This window comes from Chelon labrosus, assembly GCF_963514085.1.
Source record: "Chelon labrosus genome assembly, chromosome: 10".
Taxonomy (NCBI): Eukaryota; Metazoa; Chordata; class Actinopteri; order Mugiliformes; family Mugilidae; genus Chelon; species Chelon labrosus.
Genome location: NC_140360.1, coordinates 15,885,879 through 15,899,000, shown reverse-complemented (window position 1 = coordinate 15,899,000; position 13,122 = coordinate 15,885,879). Strand labels below are relative to the sequence as shown.

Sequence of the window (13,122 nt, the reverse complement as noted above, 5' to 3'; positions counted from 1 at the left end):
GTTCCTGTTATTTAGACTAGAGTACTGACTGAAATGAGGTGGTCAAAATAATAGAAACAGTGCAATGCCATAGTGCTGCAAACACATCCCTCGAAAACGAAATCACAGTTTCATCAACGGTTCACTCAGTTATTTTAAACAAGTGATAAGAACCATAACCATAATGAAAATAAAATTTAGTACTGGACTGTTATATCAGAAAGCATCCCGTGTCACTGGTGTACCTAATGAATGACACCATCTTTTGATAAGAATCATTTTATTCAAATAAGTGCAGTGATTGATATTAACATGGCAATGTGAACCTTAAGATTAATCGAAGGTTTGAATCTTCTTTCGATCAATCAAGTCAATCGGAGGACAGTTATTTTGATTATCAACCGATTGCTTCAGGCATTTTGCATGCACTGCTTTTTTTTTTGTCATATATCACTGTAAACTGACAGTTTGTAGCTTTTGGACTGACAAACACTGTTTAATACTTTTACATATTTTTGTGACTTTTTTACATACATATATTTTGTAAATGGGCGGCAGGAGCAGTATTATTTCAGTATGTAATCTGAGGTTGCTTTTGTTCTGTTTGGTTCATTGAGGTTCATGTCCAGTGGAAAGGGCAACAACCGCGGAGTTATTAAATGAGAGGAAGAAAGATTAAAGAAGTTGCTTTTTTTTTCTCCGCATTTTTTTATTTTTTTCTCGCCATGACAAATAGTTTAACCCCCTGTTGCCAAATCTAAAACTACTTGAATGCACCACTGGACACATTGTTTCTAATATAGGCGTGATAATTTCGCAACGATGAATTGACTTTAATATGTTTTTGCTTCGTTTTCTAGACTGGTCTGGCGGACCAAAAAGATGCTGGTTCCACTGGGGTCTTGAAGAGGGCCAGCCCCACTCACTGTCCAGTGATAAACGGGCAGCTGCCAGCCGGCTTCATGCATTTGGAGATCAGAAACCCAGGGAGACAGGCAGAGCTGAATAGCAACTTCAGGGCAGCACAAGGGCAGAACGTATCACAGACTGAAAGACAGCCCCTCCCCTCCTCCCACATCCCTGTCCCCAGAAACAGGTATGGAGAGCTTGATGTCATCTGCAGCCACGAATACTTGGTGTATCTTAGCATTTGGGATACACCAATTAGGATTCATTTCTGGAGTCTTGTGTATTAAATGAAAGAGACATCACTGTCAAGCAATACTGTCTTTTGATGTGATTTAGACTGTGGCTTGGCATTTAACTGCGCTCTTTGGGTAGATGCATCAGCCCATAGGTTTCTGGAGCACACCACTTCATAAGCTAACTTGGCGCAGATTTTTTTGGTGATAAAAAACAATTCAAACAATGCAATTTTCACATTCAACTCCCTTCTTGTGTCCGTTAAGAAAGTCTTGCCTCGAAGTGGAATTCACCATGTGGCTACAACTGTACAGTGGTTTGGGCATGAATGGTATGGGGGCGTACTGGTTAACTGACCGCATGTTTGGTGTTCCATCCAGAATAGTTTCGAAATAAGCCTTAAGAGAGCCAGAGCTTGAGTTGAGGGCCAGGATTGCTCAATCACTGGACAGAATGGAAAGAGGGAGACAGCATGAGATAGTTATAGTGTGCTTCACTGATAAGCCGTTTAACTACATTTGGGACCATTTTTACTAGTCATCTCAATGCTATCTTTATTGATCTCCTTCTGACAGACCAGGCTGCATATATCAGTGTGATGTGCCCGCTGTGTGTCAGGCAAGAAGATTAACTTGTGTGTTTTGCTTCATGTTTCTTGTGCAGTGCAGTTTGCTTTTTCTGCGACTGTTTCACATTATTTGCACATTATCATGCAGACTGAGCCCAGATCATTCTTCCTGTGTCCTTCGGTGGACAGACAAACACATACAGGCTCGTTCCCACAGAGCAAGCCGAACATGCAGCCAGGGCCAAGCCTAGCGGACTGATAAGTGATTATGTAACAGTAAAGAGAACTGGGAGAGGCTGTAGGTGGTGCCTAAGCACGCTTTCCTTCTTTTTACATGCCTATTGGTTAATATCTGTCAACTTGCTGCCTGTCAGGCGGTGCTTGCACATTATCAAAATGCCTGGTGGCAGTACACTAGAGTAAAAACTGCTCCTTGTTAAGTCTCTCTTTTTCTGAGCCTCTGTATGATCGTTTTTAGAAATGTTAGGATGTTACAGCTCTGTACATAGATAGATGGTCATCTGATTATAGTCAATCAACAGATAAGGTTACAAATGCTCAGAGCGTGCTTGATAGCAGGTGTGGGTTGTGTAGGTATTTTGGGGTTTAAAACAAACCTTCCTTCTTTCATCATCACGTGAATTTCACGTGCTGTCAGTCATGTATGATGTGAGGGCGTGTCTCTGGGGAGCACATGCGACTGAGCGTGCTTTTAAACCAGAGGGATCAGAAGCCTACCTTTTTGTGACCGAGTATGCAGTTTTGCCCACTACAGATGACACAGTGGCTCTTCTCACCTCTCAGTCCATGTGTTAACCACATTTGAAACATCTCCACAGCATGTTGATTGCTATCTCAACACACTTGTACCACAATAACAAGCTCCGCATTGACGCTACCCAGCCGCTAAAAGACATTACGTAACATTATATAACTCTGTGGTCATATTAGCAAGGACTCTTTGTTGCTCCGTTGACCTTTGCAGATTAACTCTCAGTCTTTTTCCCTGCTCAGATTGGCTTTTGTTTTGCACTTGGTGACAGGAAGTTCTCTTACCATGAAGCCATTGTCTTAATCCACATTCACGCTTTTGCTTTAAAGTAGATGAATAATTACCACTAGTAAGTTGGTTAGTTGTGCGCTCTGTAAAACATTACAAATTTTTTCTCAATGTGAGGTCTTGAAATAGCTTTTTGTAATTGATATATAGCACAAAACACAAAGATGGAAAGACTGGAAAAAGACCATTTGCTGGTTATCAAAATAGAGTAACAGTTTTGCATTTTTTTTCCCATTTGATTGACTAATCAGGTAATTGACTAATGGTTTCAGCTGTAGTAAAACATTTTTTTGGATTCAATCTAGAAGCCGAACCGATAATAGTTGCTTAATTTTCTTGGGCTCATTCCAGCTCTGTCTGTTATCCAGATGTGTGTGCATGTGGTATTCGTTACGAATTATAAGAGCAGTTTGAAAGGGGACTCTGATTGCCACATAAACCCACTTACAGTAATTTGGTTTTGACAAATTCGGCTTGGTTGATTTCGCAGGGTAACAGAGTTGTGCTACGATGTGAGACACCTTTTTTTTTTTCTGTGAGTGCTGGTGACACTGGGGAGGTTGTCCTTCAAACTGCAGTACGTGCACTGATGTATGTGGGTGTGACCGAAGCTCACACCGTGGACTGCTTTGGATAATGTCAACAAAAGCATTTATTTTCATTTGCTCTCCACTAGGTCATACTGTCACTCTATTACAGGATTATATGTGTTTAAAGAGACCTTAGCTAAAAAAGATGCAGCTCAGCCCTCTGTTTGTTTAATAATGACCGCGTGCACAGTGCAGTATTTTCACACCTTGTTAGTTTGCAAGTGGTGAAAACTAGGTCACTATCCCTTGGACAAGCCTGGGCAAAGATTTTGCAGGAAGAAAGAGAAGGAACTGAAGCATTTACTCGCACACACACACACACACACGTGTGTGTATATTCATTAGAACAAAGTCAAATCTACATACTGTATGTTTAAACAATCCCACCCTCCTTGTCAATTGTACTTCTGTTTGTGTGTTCCCCTCTGTCTCTTTTTCTTGTTCTGCATTCTGTCCGATTGAGTCTCCCTTTTCACCCTCACCCCGAAGCAGAGCACGTTCAACCTGTCAATATTCATCAGCTTGGGATCTAGCGCACTGATAACAGAACAGAGACCAGTCTGAATGAACAAAAAGGGAGGTCTGATGAAATGAAGAGTGGGAGGGGGTGGGCATTTTGTTTTGATGTGAAAAGCTTTTCTTTCTTATCTGTCCTTGGTCAGGTACACTGTCACCACAGCAGGGTAACATGAATGGAAAACACTGAGTCGGCATAAACAAGACACCGATGCAGCCAACTGCAGTGGGGGTGGGTGGTGTGGGTGGGGGAGATACATATCAGTGGTGGGAGGGGAAAAAGACGGCTCTGTTTTTACCATAATAACTGACCAGCCTTTGACTCAGTCTGCATAAGAGTCACCGGCAGGGATTAGGCCAGGCAAGCAGGGAAGATGGAGCAGAGTCCACCACCTCCTCATCCCCCTCTGGCCACCTCACCACCAATCCTCTTCTCTCAAAGGAGACATCACAGCCGGGTTGTTGAAGGTCAGAGTCAGACAGTCAGTTACCCGCCCCCCACTCTAGTCTGGGATATCTAACCCACATCCAGACAACTGACATTGCCTCCTTAGTAAAGCAACCCACACCCTTTCAGGTGGTGGTTTTTCTTTATATTTCCATATTTTCTCAGAATAAGTATTTTATCATGTCAGCGTTACCATTAATTGAAAAATTCTCTTTCAGCTTTGTGTGACGTTTTCATCTTCCTTGTAGCCGTCCAGACCACAAGAGGTTAAAGCTCTTGCACTGATGAGCAGGGGTGAAAGGTCATCCTCAATGAATGGAGTCATGCGAGACGGGTGGGTCAGATTAGGACGCAAGCAGGCATCTGGCCTGTCTGCTATAGGCCAGCCTCGGTTTCTGGGTTATGAGCAGCATAGGCAATTTATAACTGCTGAAGACTCTATCAGACAACCTATCATGTAACACTGCAGTTTTTTTGGTCTCCTGACTTAGAGGTGTGCGGAGGAGTGAGGAAGGATCTGGTATCAAAGAGAAAAACTTTTTTTTTTATTTAATCTGTGTTTTCAGGGTGCAGCTTTGTGGCTGGCTCTGAATCATTCATTCTTTAACACTAATGAGGGCCTCTGGAAAAGGCACCGGCTAATGGGTGAAATATGTGCTCAGTGTCTGTGTGTGTGTGTGTGTGTACATTGTTCTAATGTGACATTAATCATGTGCTGTTGTACCGAAAAGAGGAGAGGCAAAATTTCATTTCAGTTTCATAAATGAGGATGAGAGTGGGAGGCATGTAGGAATGTTTCTGCAAACAGTCGGCTGCAAAACTAATGTTACGTGGATGAAGTTAGAAGTGGCGCCGACATTTTATGCATCGGTTAAATGTTAAATTATAACTCCACGAGTGCCTTGCCATGCCTACCAGTGTGTGTGTAAATGTATACTGTATATAATGTAAGTCCTCCAGCATGATGCCTTAATGATAGTGAGAGAGAGAGAAACACTTATCAAGAGGGAAGGAACTCTTATTGCGCAGCTCTGGCACCGCTGCAGTAAAATGCTTTACCGCTTGCTCACCCACACTAATAGACGCTTACATAAGGCCTCCTGTTCTGCCTCAGTAGCATTTAGAGATGCCACAGTTAACTGTCAGTCCTTTTCTTCAATCAGCCTTTCTGTCCTTTTACTCAGCTCTTCATACCAACAACCAGCAGCCTTACACAATTTCCCCTCTCTCTCGCAGCCTCTACCACATTTCTTTCCTCCGAATCCCTCCCATAGCTGGCTGTTATCTTTAATACAGCTGTTATCTCTCCTTTGATATCCGCCTCTCTCCGTCTTTAAGTCATGCCTGTAAAAGTCCCTGAAAAGTTAAATGCGGTGGAGTTAAGCTTTAACTTGTCTGGTGTTGTTTTTATAGCTGCCTCACTGATACTGTACAATATACAATTGCACCATTCTTACAAGGCTTTTAGCTGAAATGTCACAATTGCTTTTCTGCTTTGTAAAATTCCCCCGCTGTGTTTTATCTGTTCCACACAACCTATTTCCAGCCGCTCCTGGCCTTTTGCCCTCTTCCCCTTTGTCAGAAGGAGGACTGGCTAAATCCTACTCAAATCCAGAGAAGATGAAGCCTTCTCAACAATGCAGGTCTCTCGCCAGAAAGATTATTCCACCATACTCCTATAGAAAATCAGTGCAGTTCTAATCTGTCTGTTTGCCTTTCTTTTTTTCCCCCGGACACTCATTAACACACATTTTCAGCATATATGTGATAATACTTTTCAGTAACTGTAGCCATTCATAAACTAGGAAAATGATAGCATACTCATCGCTGGAGTTTTCACAATGTTTCTGTTGGCACCGAAATTGCAAATCTGCAGACTTCACAAGCCAAGGGTTGATTTCGGAGAGAGAAATATTTCATACAGTTGAGCGAGGTTATTATTTTTTTTTTAAGTTACACAGACTGATAAGATAATATAATTATACATTTAAACTGTAAATTCCAATTGTAAATCTAATCTTGCATGTTTTATTGCTTCTCACTGTAAAAAAAAAAAATAATCGACACAACGCTGCAAGGGAAATTCTCTGAATGCACTTTAATGATCCGGCGCATTTGCAGATCCTCAGCGGCTGAGCGTGAGCCTTTTAAAGTCTGAAGTAACTGTTTTTAAAATGTTCTGTATGTTTTAGTTTAGTGGGTTTTGCACTCTCTTGCTCTCAGTCACTGCACTTATAAATACCCTTAAAAACACACACACACAGGCACACACACAGAGACACGCGTGTGTGCAGTGCGTTGCGCAACTTTATCATAACTCATCCCAGTCTGCTGATGACAAGGAGTAAAATACAGTCCACACTGCAAACAGAGAGAAGCCTGAGAAACGCTTTGTGTTATACAGAGCTGAGTGTATTTGTGTTAGTGCCATTTTTCTCTTTGGTGTGACATTTGTTTGAGTTTTCTTTCTGCTAGGAAATATCTGTAATACTTTATCTTTAACAGGGTGCTTTTTTCCAGTTAGCTTTTAGGCAGTTTTTAGTTTTACGCGTTTGTTTTGACAACAATCTGAATACCCCACTCCTCTCCTAACTAACTGCACCACACTATGGCTGTATGTGGGATATGGAAAACCATGTTCTGAAGTTTCTGACTATCCAGAAAGAGTCAGTTGTCTGAGATCTCACTTGTTATTAAATGATTATTGACATCCCTGTCTTTTGGTTTAGTCATGGAAGAGCGCCGCACTGAACTTCTGTGTTTCCCCATTGATTTTGTGTTGACACAGTTAAGTAATGTGTGCATTGACTTTTCAAAATGCCTCAAGTGCAAGGGATTCAGTCAGCCAAAGGGTGAAAAAAAGACTGAATGCACTGCATAGATTTTCTCTATAGCTTGAAACGTCCTTACCATATTTTAAATACATTTCAGAAATTCAGCTTGAATAAACAAATAAAAACACACCCATGCTACATCCTCCAGCGCCTGTTCCTCATGAGTTCCTAGAAATCCCCGGGGCTTTGTGTGTGTCTTTAAGTGTGTGTGTGTCGACGTGCACGTCCTCATAAATAGGTCTGTGTGGGCCGGGATAATGACTTATCCTCTTGCCCTCTAACAAATGGTGCCAGGTGGACAACACAAGAACTCAAGCAGCTCCACAAATGAACAGACTTGTGTGTTTATTTTTATTATTCTATTTTTCTATTTTCCTCATCAACACACACACATGCACACACTTTCATCCTGCAGCCACAGTGAGGTAGTCAGGTTTCATTTAACACCGAGCTGCCAGTAACACTGTTGTCCTCTCTCCTCCTAGCTATTGCATCATTCGTCAGAGTGTTTACCTGTGCCCTGCTGGGCTAGTCAGCAATATTTACACAGAGGTCAATTTTATTGATATGCACATAGGCACACTGTAGAAACTCTTTTTACATAAGCCGTGCTTTCAGATCTGGTTTTATTATCATAATAATTAAAGTTTAATTAGAATGAGGGTTGCATAATACATTTGGTTTTCAAATTGGGTTTTAACGGAAGCCCAATTCGAAGGTGTTGAACGGAAGAAAGGGTTGTCTCGGCACACACCCCGGACTCCTCTGACTGCTGCCAAGACAACATGGAGTTTTCCGGCCTGGGGAGCGGCAGAAAGTAGCCCCGCTTAATCTTTGTGGTGGTGCCTTCCAGCACCAACATGCCGCTGCACAAAGCCTTGAGTGTGTGAAGCTGTTCTGTCAGGTGCAGCAGAACACAGATCACATCCCAAAAAAAAAAAAAAAAAACCTCTACAACTCTAAAGGTGTGGCGCCCATGGAAATACTGAAAGATTTTCACGTTCTAGTTATTGTCACTCGTCTCTGATCAAATGCATTTTCATTTTCATGAGGAGAAACGTGTTGTTTTGTTCATTTACAATAATGTAATTCCTCCAAGCCTGATGTACCCTTTAAGATCTGTTTGTAACTTTTAGAAAAGGCAGTTGACATCGGCTTTTCCCCACTCTTGTCCAGTTTGCCCAAATCCAGTTTGTTCCAAAAATCAACACCATGGTCCCGGTGTGTATATATACTCGCATGTGTTTACACTGCATTTTGTCCACCATAATTGCACCACAAGGAAAAGATAGAAAAATGAGGCCTGAAGAGACACGGAGACAAAGGGGAAGTGAGGGAGAAAGTGAAACGGAACTTAAAGCTTAGTTTGACTTCATTAAAAACTCTCTTCTCTTTATTTAGTACTTGTATCAGTTAATCCCTTCATTTTTTCCTTGTTACCTTTCATGATATCTATGGAAAGACACAAAATAGGATGTAGCTAGTATTAAATGAGCGACAACAGTATTGTTCTTTAAAAGCTGTCAGATTAAAGAAAAAACATTAAACTGAGAAGGAAAGGCATCACTGTACCTTCTTTTACCTCACTTATAATATGCATTTAATAGGTACAGTGTGCTACACCAAGGAACACTTGACGTGCCAAGTACATTTATCTCTGCATCCCATGTATATGTGAAAAAATGTGGTAACCTAGCTGTAATGTAGAAGTTGACAAAATAATTTCTAATAAAGGTCCACTTATTTGTTTTGAGCTCTTATCTCATGATCCTCATAAGCAGATTTAATTTGCACATTTTATCCATTGAACTGTAAATGTTTGAACTTCAGATGCTTGCTGATATGTGTCATCAATGTGCAAATACTTTTTGCATTTCTATGAATTGAATCAGTGTGTGTTTGGTTGTAGGCTGAGGAGCCTTGGCTGTGGGAGACTTGACTGTTGGACAGAAAGACACTCCAGTCTCATAAGATATGACTTTCCCTGAGCCAAAGCTATGTCTGGCAAGCACTCCCATCTGTCTGTTTGTCTGCTGGGGAGACAACCTCCGTCCTACTCTGACCAAGGCCTAGGTTTGGCCTTGCTATAAAGTGCACAACTCTCACAAGGGGCCTAGCCGTTTGCATCCAACTAGCAGTCAGTTTCATTGCATGCAGTGAAATCCAGCCATCATATTTCACTGTGGTTGTTAATGGTAAAATACTAGCAGGCTGGTCCTGAGTCAAGGTTTAATATCTTCCCAGATATGGAGGAACAGCTCTCTGTCTCTCCACAGCTGTCTGTAGGTAGACACTCATTTTTATCGTCATCATCATCTCTCTAGTGTTTCCATGATGTGCTCTTATTGCCTCCATTCATCTTATTAACTATCCCATTGCTGGCACCGCAGGGTGATGTAGGGACCATTTTCCTTTCCTTATTCCCAATGGTGTCACTGCCTTTACGTGTCGGATGTTAAAGCTCTGATAATTTGGAAAGAGGTGAATGGTTTTTGTGGGCACAGGGCCAGACGATCTACAGAGAGACTTAAATTTTTAAAGATGTGGTTTATGGCATTTCTTTCTCTATATTAGTCACTATCCAGTGCAGTCTGTCAGTTCAGGCAAGGGACTGAGGATGGGGGTGATATTCACTAACTTAAGCACACAGACAACATCATAAAATTAAAGAAATAAACATTAGTACACTTTTGTTTTTATAGAGGATTATCTTATAGACAGAAAGGATTATTTAAGTATGTGCTGTTAAGGGAATAATAACCAGCGTCATATTTGCACTCGGCTGTGTCAGAGTATGAGTGTGCTGTTTTTAAATGCCTACTTAGATTGCACTATAAACACACACTTGTTATTTCTGCACAGTAAGGGCATGGGCACCAAGAGGCACACACAGATACTGTTTAGTACACTCACAGTTAAATTCTTTCTTCAGAGTCGAGTCCACTACACCAACAGTCTGGTTTGGTTTTGATCGCAATGCAAGTTCCAAGCAATGCAGAGGAAAAAGACTATAACATACTAACCGCTAACTAAGTGCTTCTGTACTTATTTCTGCTGAGCTTCAGCTCCCTTAACTTCTCTTTCTAGAAATAAAAAGATACTGATCAGTTTATTTCACTGGCTGGAGTCTTTGTCTGACGGTGCCCTGGAGATATTTTGCTTCATGGGAGTAAGTAGAGCAGAGTGGCTTTGGAACAGCATCGGTTTGCTTTTGCAAAACACAGGAAACTAGGCAAAGGCCTGCTCTGGCTTGTGATGGCAAAAGGGCAAATCTCGGGAGCAAGCAAGAGTGGGAGTGAGAAGTGAAGAATGAGGAACAAAATAAGAGCATGAGTGTTGCGGAAAGAGAACTGACCAGTATTCAGGGAGCTCTGCCATTTTGCTTTTCATTCCAAGTTTCAAGACATATTTGTTTCTGTTTATTTTGGTTCCTTTCTATCTTTTCTTGCCTTTCCTGTTTTTCCTCTGAATTGCATATCAAAGTCTATGGTCTGACATTGTTCCTATTTTCTCTCTTTATTTGTATAAGTCAGAGGGAAACATGCTAAGTTGCTAACATACAGGACTTGCACCTAGAAAGAAAAAAGAAAAAGACCAAACAGCCACTTGACAGACTTCCGTGGTTAGCTAGATCAACTAAAATGAAGAATGACATGCGTTTCTATAAGGAAGCCATGTATTCAGGCAGAAGGGCCCATCCTGTTTGCCTCCCTCAGTAGAGAAGGGCTAAACAAACTAAGGCCATTAGTCAGGAGAGACTGCCCTGCATTCCCCCAGCAACAACCCTGTTATTGGAGGAGACAGACAAAAGTCGAGAAGGAAGTTGCTATAGCTACAAGTTAATCTTATTGTATAGTCTGAAGTGACATTGGGGAAATTAAGTAAGGTACTCACCGTTTGCCTAGAGGGATGAACATTAGAGGAGTTTAACAGGCTCTTGACTAATTGTAGTTCTCTGTCATTTGCTTTTTAATGTCACGTCTCACTGGTAGATAGAAGTAGTAGGAACTGGAGGTGTAACCAAACCTAACCCTTCAATTTATCAAAGAATTACTGCAGGATTTATTTTATTTTGTAAAGCTGGGTGTGTCACCTACCATTTGTTTGATTTATACCAACAACCAACACATGTTCCACTTATGTTTGATAGTAATACTGAAGTGTTTTTGGCCTCACACTCCAAACATGATAATCTGTAATATCCGTATGTCTAACCTGTTCAGCATGATGTGGACACCACATGCAGGTCTGGTAGTGTGTCATGTGAGCGCACAAGTCACCTCACACCCTTCTTATTGACATTTGACCTGTGGTTTGCTGTGAAATATAGATATATAAATACAATTCTGTCTATATAGTTCGGCATATTGAATCAGACACTACAGAGGGAATCATGCCTTTTGCTCCATGTCTATCCACTATTATTTGGCCAGAACAAAGCTATCTGTTGTCTGTGCTTATCCCTAAGGCCACAGATTGCATTCTAGGATCAAGAGGGAGAAAGAGAGGGCTTTTTGTCCCAGGACTGAATAGCCATTACGCTCACAGCCCACATTAAAGAGACACGGCTCCTGCCTAACAGCCTCTCCCTCTCCGGGGGGTTCAGGGCCCGGAGATTTACGTAAGGGGCAACATGTGTGTAGACCGCACGATAATGGTGATTTATGAAGATGTACACACAGGCATGCAAACCAATTGACAACACTACCAGATGCCTACACACATGTCTGTATTTGTATCTGTTTATCTATATGAAGATATGACAGAAATGTGAAACAGGAAACACAGAAAGTGGGACAGAGGCAGGGGATCACAGCTGGAAGCATAAAGGACACAGGTTTGTGTTGGGTCGGGAGGGGTAGACTGTTCAGTGCCAGTCATTAGTGTTTACCCGCAGCAAGGAAGTGAGATAGAGAGAGGAACAGAGGATATTATGTAATACTGTGTAGTCCAGGCAGAATGAAGGGGGACAGAGGGATTGTAGGATTGAGAGCAGTGGGTGTTCTATTAATAGTGGGTAGCTGGTCAGGCTGCACAGCAGGCAGGCTATCATCAACACCACCCTGGTCAGGTCTAATAGCATCAGTTGTCAGAACGTTACCTCAGTATACAGGATATATCAGTTTGAAAACATCATGTTATTACCTACATGTTTTTATTACTTTATATTTTCATGCAAAAAAAATCCACTTAGAAAAGCAGTCATCTATATCTATGTTTGGTTTTGATTTTGGAAAACACACAGTGACTCATCCACAGACCCAATTTTTTTTTTTTTTTTTTTTTGGCTGTCAGGATCCCCAGAGCCTTGAACAGACTGAAAGGAAATAAAAAAGAAACATGCGTATCGGAACACGTGACAGAAAAATGTATATTTAACAATACTCTTTGCAGCTTTGTGGTTACACTCTCTTTCTCTTCCAGCCTCTCTCAGATTGTTTCACTCCCTCTGAGTGTGTGAGGATGAGCGATGCAAACTTATGTTTAAGAGTTAAATTTAAGACTTTCCCTGAGGAAAAGTCTTATCTCATGACTGGGAACATTACCTCTATTTTTGGCATGCCTATCTCTACCGCTGTGTACATTTGCATTTGTTTGTGCTGAGGGGAGATAAAGAAGGCAGCAGACATAATAAAAGTTATACGAAAACGTGGTCAGTGTGAGTCGAACGTGTATTCTGTCACTGTCACGACACTAACAGAGAGTTGACCTGTGCTTGTATGACAGTGTTTTTCAAGTTTTTTCACTCCCAAGGCCTTAGACCAGCCTCCTTTCCAATCTGAGGCCTGTGCAGCTGCTTTGGATATGAAGAAGCCGGCACACATGCGTACGCATACAGTACATACAGAGGCACTGACGCTTGTTTTGGGGATCATGTTGGTTACATAATCTCATTGGATGGACGAACGCCTCTTAAAGTGACCACTGCTGGGACTGAGAGGAAGATGGAGATTTTTTCTGGGAGTGTACGGCCCCAGTGTGGT

The 13,122-nt window shown here is 41.6% G+C and overlaps 1 protein-coding gene across 2 annotated transcripts in view; it reads left to right on the top strand.

The window, feature by feature from the left end:
* The window catches only part of slc2a4rg (SLC2A4 regulator), a 33,727-nt gene that overhangs the window by 1,232 nt on the left and 19,373 nt on the right, over nt 1-13,122 (top strand). For both annotated transcript variants that reach the window (XM_084553034.1, XM_084553033.1), the window contains exon 2: nt 840-1,075. In XM_084553034.1, the coding sequence (XP_084409160.1) occupies nt 840-1,075 (236 nt within the window). The remainder of the gene's footprint in view (nt 1-839; nt 1,076-13,122) is intronic.